The sequence below is a fragment of the Rhinoderma darwinii genome, chromosome 3 (assembly GCF_050947455.1).
Source record: "Rhinoderma darwinii isolate aRhiDar2 chromosome 3, aRhiDar2.hap1, whole genome shotgun sequence".
Taxonomy (NCBI): domain Eukaryota; kingdom Metazoa; phylum Chordata; class Amphibia; order Anura; family Rhinodermatidae; genus Rhinoderma; species Rhinoderma darwinii.
Window position 1 is genome coordinate 370649201 of NC_134689.1, and position 18465 is coordinate 370667665.

Here is an 18465-nt window from a genome sequence, read left to right on the forward strand (position 1 = left end):
AGCCCACCTGTGCCTTTTGTATAGAGCACATTTTTGCAGAATAGTCACTTTCATTCCTTAATTCAATGATATCTATTAAGGTAGAAGCACGCAATTCCATGATGATTATACGTAAAAATCCTGATCGCCCTACGTTGACGCAATCATGGGCCAAAATATGTTAGACTGGAATTTGTAATGGGTATGTCAACCGATACCCGCACTCCAGTGATTTATCCAGGGAGAAGGAATATCACACAGACGCTTGCTCGTATGCTCAAAATACTCCTCTAAATTTTATTGATCAAAACAAGTACAATAATATGATTTCAGAAAAGGTGTAGGCTTGATTTCTGCCAATCATTTACAATATGATAACTGATTCAGCCAATGAGAATATTTCAGTGCATTATTATAATTCTTCACACATCAAGGTTTGCAGGTGGCCTGTCTTTCTTGGCAAGAATATTCTTGTAAGATGGGGGGAGACATACTCACATGCATATTATGTGTGTCCCTCCCTGTTCCTTCCGTCCAAGCCTCGTATGGATACCAAGGTCAAAGATCGCTCCACTTAACCCCTTAGTGACCACCAATACGCCTTTTCACGTGATTCACTAATGGGCTTTAGGCTAGGCTGACGCCTTTTCACGTCAGCCTAGTCTAAGTCCTGCACGGGTCTCCCGTGCAGGCAGGAGCCGGGGCTCTGCTGTCTGATGACAGCTGAGCTCCTGCTCCAACGCCCGCGATCGAAGTTTACTTCGATTGCGGCCGTTTAACCCGTTAAATGCCGCCGTCAATAGCGACCGCAGCATTTAACTTTGTTTACAGAGGGAGTGCGCTCCCTCTCTCACCCATCGGCGGCCCGCGAATGAAATCGCGGGTCTCCGATGGGGTGTCATGGCAGCCGGGGGACTGATAAAAGCCCCGAGGTCTGCCCTGGACATATTCCTGTTAGGACGCGCCGGAGGCACGTCCTAACAGATTGCCTGTCAGATTTACACTGACAGGCAATAATGCTCTGGTATACGAAGTATACCAGAGCATTATATTAGCGATCGGAACATCGCACAGTAAAGTCCCCTAGTGGGACTAATAAAATAAGTCATCAAAGTGAAATAAAGATTATTAATAAAAAGTACAGTAAAAAAATCCATTTTTTTCCATAAAAAGTGGTTTTATTTAGTAAAAGTGTAAAAAAAAAAAAAAAGTACACATATGTGGTATCGCCGCGACCGTAATGACTCCATTAATAAAGTTAATAGGTAATTTAAACCGCAAAGTGAACACCGTAAAAAAAAAAAACGCAAAAAACCATGGCGAAATTGCAATTTTTTCCATTGCCCCCCAAAAAAGTCATAATAAAAATGAATCAATAAGTCCCATGCACCCCAAAACAGTACCAATCAAAACTATGTCTTGTCCCGCAGAAAACAAGCCCAAAAAATCACTACATTGATGGAAAAATAAAAAAATTACGGCTCTTGGAAAGCGACGATGCAAAAACAAATAATTTTAGTTCAAAAGTGTTTTTATTGTGCAAAAGTCGTAAAACATAAAAAAACCTCTACATATGTGGTATCGCCGTAATCGTACCGACCCATAGAATAAAGGTAACATGTTATTTACGTCGCATAGTGAACGGCGTCAATTTAAAAACGCATAGAACAATGGCGGAATTTCAGTTTTTTTTTTTATAATCCCCCCCCCCCAAAAAGGTTAATAAAAGTTAATATAAAAATTATATGTACCCAAAAATGGTGCTATTAAAAAGCACAACTAATCCCGCAAAAAACAAGTCCTCATACAGCTATGTAGACGAAAAAATAAAAACGTTATAGCTCTTTGAATGCGACTATAGAAAAACAAATAAAATAGCTTGGTCATTAGGGCCTAAAATGGGCTGGTCACTAAGGGGTTAAAAACATGAAAACCTGTCTTAAAGGAGTAATGACTTTCTTATTCATTACAAAAGAACCACGATGGAAGCTGGAGGAAAGATGGCCGCTGCGCAAAATGTATTAATTGAAACATTGTTTAATCCCTTTCACACCCTAGTACCTCCTCAGCTTTATGCTTCAGGTTCCTGCTCTCGGGATGAGGGCCTATTGCAGGATAGCGATTTAGAATCTAGTTCAGATTCTTTTACCGGATGACGATAATTCAGGGGAGATGGAACAATTACTTAAGGCAATGATGGTAGAAGAACCCAGGGGAACAAAATCCATTCAGAATGTTATGTTTTAAGGCCTAGAGTCTAGACGATGAAGAGTATTTCCTATTCATAAAAATATCTGGTCTCTTATTCGTAACGAATGGAAGAAACCGGATAAACAAATCTTAATCCCCAAAGAAGTTAAAAGGAAATATCCGTATGATGAACAAGAAACGGCTGCCTTGGACAGACCTCCCAAAAAAGATGTACCTGTAGCCAAAGCATCTCATAAAGCATTTCTCCCATTTGATGATTTAGGCTTCCTGAAAGATCCTAGGGATACAAAAACGGAAGGATTTAAATGCTTGGGAATTATCTGTGGCAGCTTTTTAAGTCTTAATATAGCTGCAACCTGTGGAGCCAGATCCTTATTAATCTGGATTAATCAGTTGGAATCTCCTTTACGGAACAAAGCGCCTCGCAAAAATGTACTAGCCTCTCTGTGGAATATTGTATTCAGTGTGATGGGAATTTCTTGTTCAGCCCAGTCCTAGATGACCTCTGTGATAAAGCAGGAGATAGGAGAAAAGGGCTTCCTACAGCCTTTAACCCAAAACAGGATAAGCCATTTTGTCTCCCGAAGATCTAATAATTCACGTAAAGGGAAAGAGAATGGAGGAAGATGGAAATGTTCCCAAAAAATCAATTTTTTTTTTTAAATTTTTTAATTTTTAATAACCAACCTTCCGAATTCTCACAAAATATCCAGGAGCAGCTGGGTGCTAGGCATCATTAGAGCAGAAGTAAAATTCGATTTCTGCTCCCTTCCCCCTTCTCGCTTTACAGTCACAAAAATTCAGGCCCCTTGAATAAATCATTATACGATGTATCAAGTAATACAATCTCTGTTAGAAAAAGGAGTTCCCATTCCTGTTCTTCCAGAAGAAAAAGGGCAAGGGTTCTACTCTATTTCTGGTACAAAACCCCAATGGAACGCCTAGGTTTTACAAAGGTGGTCGCAGAAATCGCAGCTCACATAAGGGAAAGTCAGGGAATCTATATCCCCTATCTTATCGACGGTTTTTCCTAATGGGGAACTGTCCAGATCAGGTTCAACATCAACTGTCCCAGACGTTAAAATTAAAAAAAAACCTTTAATGGATAGTAAGCCTAGAGCAATCCTCTCTGCTTCCTTTTTACGGTTCAGATCTTATTATTGATCCTTGTAGATTCCAGGGAACAAAAGTAATTTCTGCATCCGGAAAATACAAAATTAGTTCAGTCCCTCACCTCTGTACTCCACCATTCAGTCCTATCCATACGCAGAGCAATGTCTCTATTGCGTCTATTCAGAGCCGCTATTCCTGCAGTACCCTGGGCTCATGGCTGGTCTCCTCCAGCTGGAAGTTCAATGGCATGGCTCAAATCCAGGCCTACACATAAAAAAGTTTTGTCTTCCCCAAAAAGTTCTCGACTCCTTTGGCTAGATTCTCAAAATATAGTAAAAGGGCTTTCTTGGATTCAATTATCCCCACAAGTCCTAACAAAAATGCCAGTCCCTTGGGGTGGGGGCACACCTAGGTGACCTAGTCTTTCAGGTTCTTTGGGATCCAGAGATCAAAATATGATCTTCAAATTTCAAGAAGCTTTTGGCCTTCTTTCAAGCACTCCAGGCAGCCTGCCATTATCTAAGAGGTTTTGATGTAAGGATTCTATTCAACAATTCTGCAACAGTAGCTCAACTGCACAAAAAGTCCACCCCTCATGAACTTTTCAATTCTGTTTCCTAGCAGATCTCAATTTTCCCTCTATATTTATAGTTCACCGGAGGAGGAAAAGACCACCTCAAAGCGGATTTCCTGAGCAGACACCACCTACTTCAAGGGGAATGGTGTCTAAATAAAAAAAAAATTCAGATAAGACAAGAATCTCAGGAGTCCCTCTTGCCAGAAGAGATAACAGATAAAAAGATTATACTCCTTGAATCCAACAGATCATCCCCTGGCAGAGGGCATCTTGTCCCAAAAATGGCACTGAACTCTGGCATTTGCCTTTCCACTGTTGGTTCTAAATCCAAGAATTAAAGAGGACAAGGCCATCACAATCCTATTTGCTCCATGCTGGCCACTAAGGGCTCTATTCTCTTTCCTGAGGGCTATTTTGGAGGGTGTCGCTGTGTTATCCACAAAAAAAAAGCTCCATCTGCCTTTTGAAAGGTTGATACTAAAACAAAAATGCTGGAAAACGGTAATTACGCTTACCGGTGATTTTGTTTCCTCGAACGATGACAGCACCCTTCTATTCCAACCTCTATTATTTTCCTTATTCTCATGGCGATGGTTTGTTTAACCCCATCTCAACCGCCACTGATTTTTGGCCGGCAGTGGGGTTCCCCAGTCTATAGCGACGTCTTTTGGCATTGCTGTAGAAAAGGCATATGAGCGCTACTTGGAGCGCTCATTATCTAAGTAGGAGCTGTAGCTTACAGTTCCTGAACTTAGAGCAGCCTCCTGAAGATAGCTGGGATCTAAAAAACATACCCAGCTGTTCAAACCTTTGATGACCACGGCATGATCAAAGGGGACACCTCTCCTCGATCGCACGAGATCGCAGACTGCGGGATCCCTCTGCAGAAAGGACCCCAGAGCTGTCTGATCAGTAGGCCTGCTGTTAGTTCACACTGTGTGCTGCCCTAAAAGAAGCCTGTCATGTATTCGCATATAGAAGAATTCTTATACATCATAAGTTAAAAATAAAGTTATCCGTTTGTGAAATAAAAAAAAAATCCGACATGTATTCGGTATCTGCATGACCATGATAACCTGAAGAATTAATTTAACAGGTTATTTAGGGTGAAACGTGAACGGGACAAAAAAAAAATCTGCCGTGAATCGCTTTTTCCTATATTCATGCTGCAAAAATAATTGCTGTAACTTACACAGTGAATTTTTTTCTACCCCAAACCATGCAGAATTTTTTTTTTTATTTCTACCGCATAAAACAGGGCCACGTACAGCCACGTCAATGAAAAAATAAGAACGTTATGACTGGTGGAAGGCCCAGAGGTAAAAATAGAAAAACTTAGCTGATCATTAAGGCCTTTTCAGGCCTGGTCATTAAGGGGTTAACACTTGGTGTTACAAAAAGGATGTGTCCGTATATATTCATGTCTCTAAACTACATAAAAGGGGTTTCCCAAGATTAAATGCTATCCCCTAACCACAGAATAGATGATAACATGCTGATCGGTGGGGGTCCCAGCGGTCAGACCCCCACCGATCAGCATGTTATCACCTATCCTATTATTCGGGGATAACATTTCATCTTGGGACAACCCCTTTAACCAAGGAAGCTTTCTCTAGGCCTCGGTAATTCACTTTGTCACTACCTCGGGTAAAAATTGAGTTTCCTATTGTAATTCATTAGGCAGCCCTTAAAAGTTCCTCCTAGCCTTTTTTTTTTTTTTTCCCCAAGCAGTTTGTTTGTTAGACGGAGCTTGAATAGGTTTGGAGTGTTAGCAGCAGGTGCGGCAGGCAATGGGGACGATACTGAATTCCCATACACCTGTGGAGAGCAGTGTTCTCACCCATCAGTGTATTAATATGTGGGGGAGGGGTGCTGGGAAGTGCCATGTTCTTTACTAATATCTATGATCAATGGGTTAAGTAAAAGAATTAGTGATAATGACTTGGATATAGTCATTCATTCCTTCCTGGCCAGACTAATTATAGCAGAGCTCCTAGATGCTTCTGACTAAATGATTCAATATGTGCGGAGTAGAAGTCCTTCTCTTGTTACAGGTATGATTGATTCCAGGCACTTTACCTTCCATGCAGCTGTGGAACTTACCTCACAGAGGATAAAGCACAGGGGGAAAAAATTCTGCAATAGACAAATAAAAAAATAAAATGTTTATACCCCGTTTATTTTAATTGTTTGAGAGCCACGTTGTCCTGGACTGTAGTGAAATTAAATTTCCTTTAACAGCAACATGATGGAACATCATAGCCTTATGCTATATCACCATGTAGCCATTGACTACATTTTTAAAGTGGTATTCCCATCTTAGAATGTTAGGGTACATGCTATGACGTACCTCTGACATCTGGACTTTGCCAATCCCAAAAACAAAGCAACCTCGGTCCACTTAGAATTTCTCCTGCAGAGCGGCGCGTCCAGCTACCTGCTGTGGTGGAAAATGTGACACGGCCCCAATCAAGTGAGTGGCTTCTTTCCTAGTTGCGAGCTTAGTAGGCACAAGTCATGCTCCACACCTGTAGCTTCATTCTATGCATGATTGTCGCATTTCGGTTACTACAACACCATAGTGGTTCGTAAAAAAGCTGAGCGCTGATTGGTTGCTACGGGCAACAGGTGCCTTTTTTTCCCCCGATTATACACGGTCATTATAGGTATGTCATATATCCGCCTGTATAATCAGTCATTATACACAGTCGAGTCACATTATTATGACCACCAGCTAATATCCAGAGTAACCGCCGTGTGCAGCACGGGCAGCAGCGAGACGGGCTGGGAGTGACTCCGGTATAAGTACTTGTAATAAGGTGCTGGTCGGTGGTCTCCGGTATCTGGGGCCATGGTGACTGCAGTGCATGCCACATCTGCTGGGGGGTGCGTGGGGGGAGGAGCCATAGAGCGAACAAGACTATTGAAGGGGGTCCCACAGATGCTCAATTGGTTTCAAGTCTGTGAATTATGGGGCCAGGGAAGTACTTGGAAGTCTTGGTCGTGCTCTCCCAACCACTGTGAGAAATTTCTAGCTGTGTGATATGTCGCATTGTCTTGCTGGAAGATTCCATCTGCCCCAGGGAAGACAAACTGCATGTATGGGTGGACGTGATCTGCAACGATGGATTCATACCCAAATCCGTTCAGAATGCCGTCCACATGGATGAGTGAGCCCAGAGAATGCCATGAAAAATTCCCCAGACCATAACGCTGCCGCCACCAGCTTGTGTCCTACCAGCAATGGTTGCAGGGTGTTTGTTCTCTGATGTTTCTCGCCAGACACGCCAACGTCCATCCGTTCTATGAAGCAGAAAATGTGACACATCGGAGAAGGCAACTCTTATCCAATCATCGGTGGTCCAATTCTGATACTGCCGTGCAAATTGAAGCCTTTTTTTCCCCGATGCACCTTTGTTAGCAGAGGAGCAGTGACCATCTGTCTGCTTCCACACGCAGTAGGGTAGCTAAACTGTTTTAAATGCTCGTCATGCAGCCTCCCCTATTGGTTTTCACGGTGAGCTGCTCCACTGTAGCGTGTCGTTCGGCCATCGCGCAGCCGACGTTCACCTCTCACAGTGGCACGTGGTGCTCCGCCATCTCCTCGTCGGTTATTCCCAATGGTGCCATTTGTCCACTCACGATACACTTTCACCACAGCAGGACGAGAACAGTTCACAAACTGCGCTGTATGAGAAATACCGCCACCCTAGGCCCAAAAGCCAATAATCATCCCTTTTTGCAACTCTGATAAATCGCCCCTTTTACCCATGGCAACGAGTGATATGTGTTCAGACCGCCTATCGCACACCTTATATACCCACCAAGCCAGCCCACGACACAGCACTTCCTTCATGGGCTACGCGCTGCCGACATCGAAAGTAGGAGGTGGTGATAATGTGACTCCACTGTGTATCTATATTACACTACAACTCCCATATCTCTTCATAACTAGAGGATTTTCTGTTCAGGACTGGGGGACAATACAGAGCTATGGTGACAGTCATATGGCTGTCTCCTCTGAAAGTCTACTTCTTGAAACACCAAAGGCAGTTACGTCACAAGGGAGAATAAAGCTCCTGGTTGGGAAACCGGAGGATTGGTGGTCATCATCGTCCTCCTCTCCCGCTTTGGCTGGAGAAAGGCTGTTGGGTGAGGCTGGCTGCTCTGCGTTGCAGGCAAAGCAGTCGGATACATTTTCTGCTGCAACAAGATTTCACAAATTCAGACACAAACCCGAGCAGGTTTAGAATACATGTCTTTTATGTGTTATTTCTCCTATGTGTAACCACAGCATTTCTCTTCTACAGCGTACATGCACCCCCATATGGAGAGACCACCAACTGATGCAACTGTGGCAAAGAGAATGTTAACTCAAGCGCTGGCACTGCCAAAAGAAGTTCTGGACCAATCTGTGGTGGATCACGTCCAAACATAGCAGCCTGTAACTCCTGAGATCCCGCATGTGCCCGCCACATGTGCCGCTGACCCTTCTACATCAAGATGTTGTGAGTGAAGAAGCTTCTCTCTCTGCAGAGAACCAACAGATATAGAAGTGTCTCATAGCCATGTGTGGTAAACTGGCTCCGTCTTTACAAAGACTTTTGTTTTGCGTTTGGGTGAGGTCGGTCTGTAACCGCGCACAGACTTTACGGTTTTTATTGTTTAAAGTGCTAAGATCACCCCCCTTCCTACATGGTTTAATTTGCCCAGTTAGTTTATTTTGTACTGGGACAGAATACTACCCAGAATGGCATGGATGTGCCATGGGACTATCCACTAAACTGCCACGCTTCTTTTCTATAGCCATGGGCAAAATATTTATTTGGTCAAACTAGATGTTTAAAGCGAAGCGCGTGTGTTTGATGAGGACGTTCTCTCATAAATATCTGTCAGAAGCAGCGGAGGGGGGGGGGTCTAGTCTTCCATTCCAGATGCCTTAAAGCAGCGATACCTCAAAGTTGACTTGTTTTCTGTGTTAAATAAATCTAGTTGCAATGCAAAGGCATGTAATGACCGTTTTGATTGATGTCCGACATCATGTGACAATAACGTAATCCCAATGGTTACGTTTTTTTTGCATGTCCGACCCCGTACCCGTCTGTAGGAAACGATACACGTGTATTCACAACCAGGTTTATTTCCCCCATCATCCCAGTGCCCTCCAGACGGGGAAAACAACATGGAAGCCCATTTCCTGCTATAGCAATTCAGTGAGTCATGCATATGGTAGGTTAAGTGATCAAAATCGAGTGTAAATAATAAGTTATAATTTATTTCTCGACATACACAGAAAGGATAGATATATATATTTGTATTGAGTGGACACGGCACCTCTGCTTTTAAATGGTAGAAGTCGATTAGTGTTGAAAGACCGGGTCTGTTTTTCTGGGCCATACTGTATAGATCTATAAGTCATGGCTGCGACATAGGAGCAATGTCTGCTATTGTAGGACAGATAACAATAATCTGTAAAACTGCAAAGTGCTGATGGACCCATTGGTAGAAGAGTTTATAGCACCAGAAGTACCAAATGAGTGCCCATGAAGTGTGGGTGCAATGGTCCCAGTAAGAGGGAGTCAGCGATCAGGAATATTGAGGTCTAATATGGCAGTCCCTGATAATCCATGTCTCAAATACATAATGTGACAATGAAGTGGTCATGGCTGCTGCTCGCTGACTAGTACCACACTGCAGTGCAGAGACCTGGCTGGCCTGGCAGCAAAGAGGTTAAATCCAGCTGATGAGTCTGCTGCTACAGTACTCGTTCTGTCACAATGTCAGGCCCTCGTTTAATTGGAATTTCCTGTCGTATTCCTGTAATGTCTCTGGAAGAATTGAGGCCGTTCTGCATCCAGCTTACTGGCCTGGAAATCCTATGACTGTGTGACATATAATACATCTTATATTTGTACAGTAACACATAAGTGATTGGATAGGATGGAATGACGTCCGATCAAGTTGGTTCACACCGGTGATCTCTCTGGGTTGGAAAGTAGCAGGGAATGTAAGGTTAGCCTGAGGAATTTGCCACATGACTCACACATGCCACAGGCTGTAGACCTCCACCCGATGGCATGAGGCGATATTCCTCTTCCCTCCTGGGTGTAGAAGAGACGACGGCAAATCCCAGTCATTTCTACCGGGTAGACAGCTGATTGGTTATGAGCCCACTGAATTGTTCAAACTTCTCTTCCGTCTCTGTGCTGTAAGATCCACCTTTAAAAAAAAAAAAAAGAAAGTTGAGTTTTAAAATGTGTTCATGCAAAGTATGGAACGCACTTTACTCCACCGGCGGTATGTTTGGCACAGCACACAATAGGGTGGCTGCCAAATGGATATTGATATAGGCAGCCTTTTGTGCCCCCATGCACTCACCTATATGGCAGTTGTACATCCAGATACGGTGGCCATCATATCTACAGCGACACTTCATGACGTTGTTGGTGTAGTCCGATTCTGACACTTCCTGATTTGGATTAATTATAATCTGCAAGAACAAAAAAAAATGTGGCGTAAAGGCAGATTAACCACTAGAGGTCTCTGCGTTTTCAATTCAATGAATCAAGTTCAAAATTGGAATTTTAGTTAGGCAGATCATTTAAAGATGAAGGTGTACATTTAGGATGACCCTTCAGTCCAACATTTCTCAGGAAGACCGGTAGAGGCAAGCCTAGAAATATATGTATACAAAATAAACTCCCCAATTATGCATGTGTGTGTGTGTGTGTGGGTGTATGTGGTCTCAACTATTAAAGTAAGCTCTTTCCCAATACATAGAGGTGATGTATATTTAGCAAATGTCCCGTTTCAATCAATTTACAGTTCACATAGGAGAGCAACAGCACCGCTACAAGTGGCTAGTGTATCATTAGAGCTTTTAAAGGGGTAATCCAGGATTTGATAAATATGGCTGCTTGATTCTAAAAACACTGCCAACTAGGGATGCACAATGCATCGAAACTTCGATACTCTGCATCCCCAAACGGTTCGATACCGTTATTTCATGTATTTCGATACTTAGCTCTGCGGCCGCACAGCTCAGTATAGTAACACATGGCTGTATGAGAGTGGGGCTTCTGCTATGTGATACAGCCATTGCCGCGCTCCTGAGTCCTGATAAGTGCGCGGGGTCAGGATGATGCGATGCGGCCGGCGCTGCACTAATGAGCGTCGGCACTGAAGACAGAACATGGTGGGCGCACTGCAAAACACCCCCATGTTCTGTCCTCCGTGCCGCCGCTCATTAGTGCAGCGCCGGCCGCATCTCCTCATGCTGACCACACACACACACACTTCCTGTCAGGAGCGGGGCAATGACTGTACACAGCCGCAGCCCCGCACTATAACGGCGGAGATCAGAGAAACCTCTCATCTCCGCTGTTATTCCCGTGAATGCTGCGATCACAGCGGACTGCAGCATTCAGGGGAAAATGAGAAGGGGGGATGCCCCTTGGATCACAGGGAATTCCTGTGACGTGATTGAGGGACATACCATATATGGGCAGACAGCCCAGGGTCCATTGAAGGTCCCCAGGGCTGTCCCACCATATTTCCTGTTAGGGCATACTGAGGTATGTCCTAAAAACTGCCTGTGTACTATCTGTCCACAGGCTAATGGACTGGCATGTAGATATGTCATGACATTAAAGTTTAAAAAACAATGTAATGTTAAATTTAAAAAAAATACACCTACAATAAACATTAAAATAAGTCTCAATACATAATATACACACACATTCAGTATTGGCGCGGCCGTAATAAACTGCACAATAATTTTTTTGCATCATTTATGATGTGTACGCTGTAAAAAAAATAAAATAAAAACGTATTTCTATCACTTATTGTGGGGCACGAGGTGTGATGAATTTAACCTCCATGTGCCTCACATTAATAGTAATTACCCCCATCATGTACCTTACACATGAACCCATTATGACTGAGAAACATGGGGTTAATTACTATTAATGTGAGGCACGTGGAGGTTAAATTCATCACACCACGCGCCCCACATCAGAAAATGGAAGAACTTTTTTTTATTACTGTTGGCAAAGTATCAAACGCAATACTAAACGAAGTAACGGTATCGAAGTCCAAATTCTGGTATCGTGACATCCCTACTGCCAACACCTGTCCACAGGTTGTATGTGGTATTGCATATTAGCCCCATTTACTTCAACAGGGCTAAGCTACAATGCCATGCACATCTCTTGGACAGGTGTGGCGCTGTTTTTGGAAGAAAGCAGCCATGTTTCCCTAATCACAGACAACCCTTAAGTCTTTGTAGGCTTTAAATATTGGGAGGATTGATTGGTTGTAGGATCATGAAAACCTCTTTACCAAGGCTGCAAGCACCATTTGGCACGGCAGCACCTCACAGGCCTCTGCCCTACCTACACAATCTCTTTGCGTGTTTTGCATGGTCCATCCTTGCTGATTCGTAACACATTGTTAGATTGTGACCATGGAAAAAAAAATAGGGAAAGTTTCAAGAACTCTTGGAAATGAGTAATACTGGTCCTGACTACTGTATGACAAACCGCTGTGGCTCACCATCGCTTTCCAAGTTTTTTGTCTGTGAGGTAACTAAATTCCAACTGAGAAACGCTCTACCCCTTGTCACATTTCTATCCACGTTCTGAGGATGAAATGCAGGAAGATATTGCTGAACAGGCTACGAGTCGAGTAGCTGCAAAAATTGTGCAACATGAATTGGGAACATATGGGCTGCCAGCAAGAGGAAAAGGGTCCAGTTAGAAAATACTGTAGATGCTTCAGATTCCCGCAGCAACTGCAGAACAGTTACAACAGATTCTCCCCAACCTGGGAGAGTGGGAGTCTCATTATAGAATGGGTAATATGGAGAACTGGGGTATGGTGCATTGTGACATTCAGTGCACTATTTGTGCTGTGTGTAGGATTGTTAAGAAAGCCACAACTCATATATATAATAAGCACGGCCCGCAAAAGAAGGGACATGTTCCATAATTTTTGGAACATTTTTATGGCACGGACACCTATCCGTAGCGGTACGGAAACGTGTCCGCGTTCAATGGAAGTAAATGGGCAATTGCGGTCTGCAGAAACGGAGGTTTTTTTTTACAGTCGTGTGCATGGGGCCTAAGGCCTCATGCACACGACCGTATCCGCAAATACTGACCGAAAATACGGTTCCGTATTGCTTTATAGTCATCAGCAACGTACCCATTTCTGCTGAATGGTATCCTCAAATACGGTCCGTATTGCATCCGTATATACAAAAAAAAGAGGCCTGGTTAATGGGAAATCCCCCTTTGTGTCGCTTAGCAACACTTCCGTATTTGCGGACACACCTCCGTAGCCATCCGCAATTTTGGCTTACCGCATAGACTTTTATAGAGGAGTCCGTGCCGCAATTGCGGACCAAGAACATACATGCTTCATAATTCCCGGCACAGTTCTGCGGCACGGACACTCATCCGTAGTGAAACGGAGAGGTGTCCGCGGTCAATGGAAGTGAATGGGTCCGGTTTTTTACGGTCGTGTGCATGGGGCCTTAACCTTGTAATCTAGGCGGTAACTCATACTTTAGAGTAAAATATTCTATGAAGGCCACAGACAATGTTTACAATGTGTATCTACTAGGAACATGGGCCTCATTTAACCGGTCTAAAAATAAATCTGAGCTTGTTGCCCATAACAACCAATCACAGCGCAGCTTTTATTAATCCAGATCACTTTAAGAAATAAAAAAATTAGTTCTGATTGGTTGCTATGGGTAACTAGGTAAATTTTTGGACAGGTTTGATCATATACATATATATGATGAACGAGGTCTCCATAGGAACCATGTCCTCTAAAAATATACTGCAGATTCTGGCATTGGCTACATGTTGAACAATCTATTTGGTATACAGAGTAAACCTAACCCTGAATAATCTGTGCTGCTTTATCAATGTCACATTGGCATTCCAGCTGTCGGCATACAGACTATTAAGCAGTGGTGCTCAACCTAGCACATTATGGTGGCCTCCGATACTGTCTTTGACTCCATCCAATCACTGCTCATTACATTCAATATCTGGCATACCCGATTCAGCAGGAAATGGCCGCACACTCTCCATAAGGCCAGGATCACACTCCACTTTGATGCAGTTTTTAGGTCCGTTTTTTTTTTTTTTTAGCTGAAGTGGATTTAAGAGGTAGGAAATGTATAAGAAAAAGACTGACTCATCAATTTTCTTTTGTGCCCAAAAAAATAAGCCAAACACTGTATCAAAACTGCATGTGTGATCCCGGCCTTCTATTTGCTGGACGATGCTGATGTACCTGGGTGAGTGTGCTCACTTAATTCCATAGCTCTCGTTCACATGTGGGGCCACCTCTCCTGCTCATGGGAAACCTGGGACATGTTCTGTCGGTATTAATGGGGGACCCGTTAGTCAAACTCCCACTATAGATTCTATTGATCTGCCATAAATGTGTATGGTGCTTAAGCCCCCTAAGTAGTGCTGGTGATGACAACAGATGAACCGGCCAGAACCTGACCATTAACCCCTTCCTGCAAATGGGCGTTACTGTACGTTCTTTTTAGCGATGCGATCCCGCAAATGGGTGTACAGTAACGCCCTATGTATGAAGCGGGCACAGGAGCTGTGCGCGCTTCAACTTCAGTGTTTAACTTCTTAAATGCCGCTGTCAATAGCGACAGCGGCATTTAAGTGATTGACACAGAGGGAGGGGGCTCCCTCTGTACCCCTGCGAAAAATCGCGGGGTGCTGATGGTTGCTATGGCAACCAGGAAGCCTAGTAACGGCTTCCTGGTTGCCTGGTACAGAAGCTTATTAGGTCCTGCCCAATGCAGTGTATTGTACTAGGGATCAGAAGATCAGATCTTCAAGTCCCCAGGTAAGTGTAGAAAAAAAAGTAAAAAAAATGGTTTTAGATAAACAATAATCGCACTGTTTCCCTAAACAAGTCCTTGTATAATTAGAAAAAACACAAACAAAACTATACATAATAGGTATCGCCGTGTTCCTATCGGCGTGACCTATAAAAATATCATTATTTATCCTGCACGGTGAACACAGTAAAAAACTAAAATAAAAATCAATGGCCAAATTTCCCTTTTTTGGTCACGCTGTTTAAAAAAAAAAAAAATGGAATAAAAAGTGATCAAAAAGTCGCAAGTACTGGTAAGGATTGGTTCAAAGCGTACGTCACTATCCATGGAATATTTTATTATTAATTTACCCCATTATTACATCGTCCTATTATGACCTGATGTACTCCGCCCAGTTTACATATACCCTGATGTACTCCGCCCAGATTACATATACCCTGATGTACTCCTCACAGATTACATATATCCTGATGTACTCCTCACATATTACATATACCCTGATGTACTGCGCCCAGTTTACATATACCCTGATGTACTCCGCACAGCTTACATATACCCTAATGTACTCCGCCCAGCTTACATATACCCTGATGCACTCCTCACATATTACATATACCCTGATGTACTCCTCACAGATTACATATACCCTGATGTACTCCTCACAGCTTACATATACCCTGATGTACTCCGCCCAGATTACATATACCCTGATGTACTCCTCACAGATTACATATATCCTGATGTACTCCTCACATATTACATATACCCTGATGTACTGCGCCCAGTTTACATATACCCTGATGTACTCCGCACAGATTACATATATCCTGATGTACTCCTCACATATTACATATACCCTGATGCACTCCTCACATATTACATATACCCTGATGTTCTCTGCACAGATTACATATACCCGATATACTCCGCACAGATTACATATACCCTGATGTACTCCTCACAGCTTACATATACCCTGATGTACTCCTCACAGCTTACATATACCCCTGATGTACTCCTCACAGCTTACATATACCCTGATGTACTCCACACAGCTTACATATACCCTGATGTACTACGCACAGCTTACATATACAATGATGTACTGCGCCCAGTTTACATATACCCTGATGTACTCCGCACAGCTTACATATACCCTGATGTACTCCGCCCAGCTTACATATACCCTGATGTACTCCTCACAGCTTACATATACCCTGATGTACTCCGCCCAGCTTACATATACCCTGATGTACTCCTCACATATTACATATACCCTGATGTACTCCGCCCAGCTTACATATACCCTGATGTACTCCGCCCAGCTTACATATACCCTGATGTACTCCTCACATATTACATATACCCTGATGTACTCCGCACAGCTTACATATACCCTGATGTACTCCGCCCAGCTTACATATACCCTGATGTACTCCTCACATATTACATATACCCTGATGTACTCCCACCCAGTTTACATATACCCTGATGTACTCCCACCCAGTTTACATATACCCTGATGTACTCCGCCCAGATTACATATACCCTGATGTACTCCGCCCAGATTACATATACCCTGATGTACTCCTCACAGATTACATATATCCTGATGTACTCCTCACATATTACATATACCCTGATGTACTGCGCCCAGTTTACATATACCCTGATGTACTCCGCACAGCTTACATATACCCTAATGTACTCCGCCCAGCTTACATATACCCTGATGTACTCCGCACAGCTTACATATACCCTGATGTACTCCGCCCAGCTTACATATACCCTGATGTACTCCTCACATATTACATATACCCTGATGTACTCCGCCCAGATTACATATACCCTGATGTACTCCGCCCAGATTACATATACCCTGATGCACTCCACCCATTTTACATATATTCTGATGTACTCCACCCAGATTACATATACCTTGATGTACTCCTCACAGTTTACATATACCCTGATGCACTCTGCCCAGTTTACATATACCCTGATGTACTCCCCACAGCTTACATATACCCTGATGTACTCCGCCCAGCTTACATATACCCTGATGTACTCCTCACATATTACATATACCCTGATGTACTCCGCCCAGATTACATATACCCTGATGCACTCCACCCATTTTACATATACCCTGATGCACTCCGCCCAGCTCACATATACCCTGATGCACTCCGCCCAGCTCACATATACCCTGATGCACTCCGCTCAGCTCACATATACCCTGATGCACTCCGCCCAGCTCACATATACCCCCACATTATAAACTGAAACACTAAACAAAACTACTACCAAGCAAAATCTGCGCTCCAAATGGCGCTCCTTCTGGGCCTGGCAGTGTGCCCAAACAGAAGTTTATGACCACATATGGGGTATTACCGTACTCTGGAGAACCGCTTAACAATTTATGGGGCGTATGTCTCCAGTGGTACAAGCTGGGCCCAACACATTGGGCACTGAAATAGCATATATGTGGAAAATGGCAATTTTCAATCTGCAACATCTGCTACTGTGTACTAATTTCTGCAAAACCTTTGGGGTCAAAATGGTCACTACACTTCTAGATTAATTCCTTAAGGGGTGTAGTTTCCTAAATGGGGTCACTCCTCGGGGGTTTTCACTGTACTGGTACCTCAGCGCAATGCAACATGGCACCAAAAAACTATTTTGTAAAATCTCCACTCCAAAAACGAAATTGCGCTTTTTCCATTTAGACCCTTGCGGTGTGTCCAAATAGCAGTTTACAACCATATATGGGGTATTTCCCTACTCGGGAGAAATTGTGTAACACATTTTGGGGTGTCTTTTTCTTCTGTACTCCTTGTGGAAATTTAAAATTATGAGTTAAATCTACATGTTATTAGAAAAAAAAATTCATTTTCACGGTCCAATTCTAATAAAATCTATAATCTGAGGGATCAAAATGCTTACTACACCTCTAATTTAACTTTGAGGGGTATAATCTCGAAAATGGGATCACACCTGGGGAATTTCTACTGTACTGGTACTTCAGGGGCTAGGGTAAGGGTATGTGCACACGTAAACTGCATTTACGTCTGAAATTACGGAGCTGTTTTCAGGAGAAAACAGCTTCGTAATTTCAGACGTAATTGCTCGTCCTCGCATTTTGCGAGGCGTCATTGACGGCCGTAATTTAGAGCTGTTCTTCATTGAATTCAATGAAAAACGGCTCAAATTACGTCCAAAGAAGTGTCCTGCACTTCTTTGACGAGGCAGTCATTTTACACATCGTCGTTTGACAGCTGTCAAACGACGACGCGTAAATTACAGGTCGTCGGCACAGTACGTCGGCAAACCCATTCAAATGAATGGGCAGATGTTTGCCAACGTGTATTCAGGCGTAAATCGAGGCATAATACGCCTCGTTTACGCCTGAAAATAGGTCGTGTGAACCCAGCCTAATGCGACATGGCCCCCAGAAACCAATTCAGCAAAATCTGAGCTGCAAAATCCACATGGCACTCCTTCCCTTCTGAGCCCTGCCTGCCGTGGGTGGAAACAGCAGTTTATTACCACATATGGGGTATTGCCGTAATCAGGAGAAATTGCTTTACAAATGTTGGGGTGCTTTTTCTCCTTTATTCCTTATAAAAAATAGAAAATTCACTTTTTTCAGAAAAAGTAGATTTTCATCTTCACGTACTAATTTCAATAAATTCAGCAAAAA

At 43.2% G+C, this 18465-nt stretch overlaps 2 protein-coding genes across 2 annotated transcripts in view; one reads left to right on the forward strand and one right to left on the reverse strand.

Annotated features, from left to right (window-relative positions):
• The window catches only part of LOC142750505 (uncharacterized), a 41384-nt gene extending 32500 nt beyond the window's left edge, over positions 1-8884 (forward strand). Inside the window, exon 10 of the mRNA XM_075859507.1 lies at positions 8191-8884. Within this exon, the coding sequence (XP_075715622.1) occupies positions 8191-8318 (128 nt within the window). The 3' untranslated portion in view covers positions 8319-8884. The remainder of the gene's footprint in view (positions 1-8190) is intronic.
• Positions 8885-9002: 118 nt separating this feature from the next.
• The window catches only part of LOXL2 (lysyl oxidase like 2), a 57937-nt gene continuing 48474 nt past the window's right edge, over positions 9003-18465 (reverse strand). The window contains exons 13-14 of the mRNA XM_075858683.1: positions 10259-10370; positions 9003-10099 (exon numbers count right to left, since the gene is read on the reverse strand). Of these exons, the coding sequence (XP_075714798.1) occupies positions 10020-10099; positions 10259-10370 (192 nt within the window). The 3' untranslated portion in view covers positions 9003-10019. The remainder of the gene's footprint in view (positions 10100-10258; positions 10371-18465) is intronic.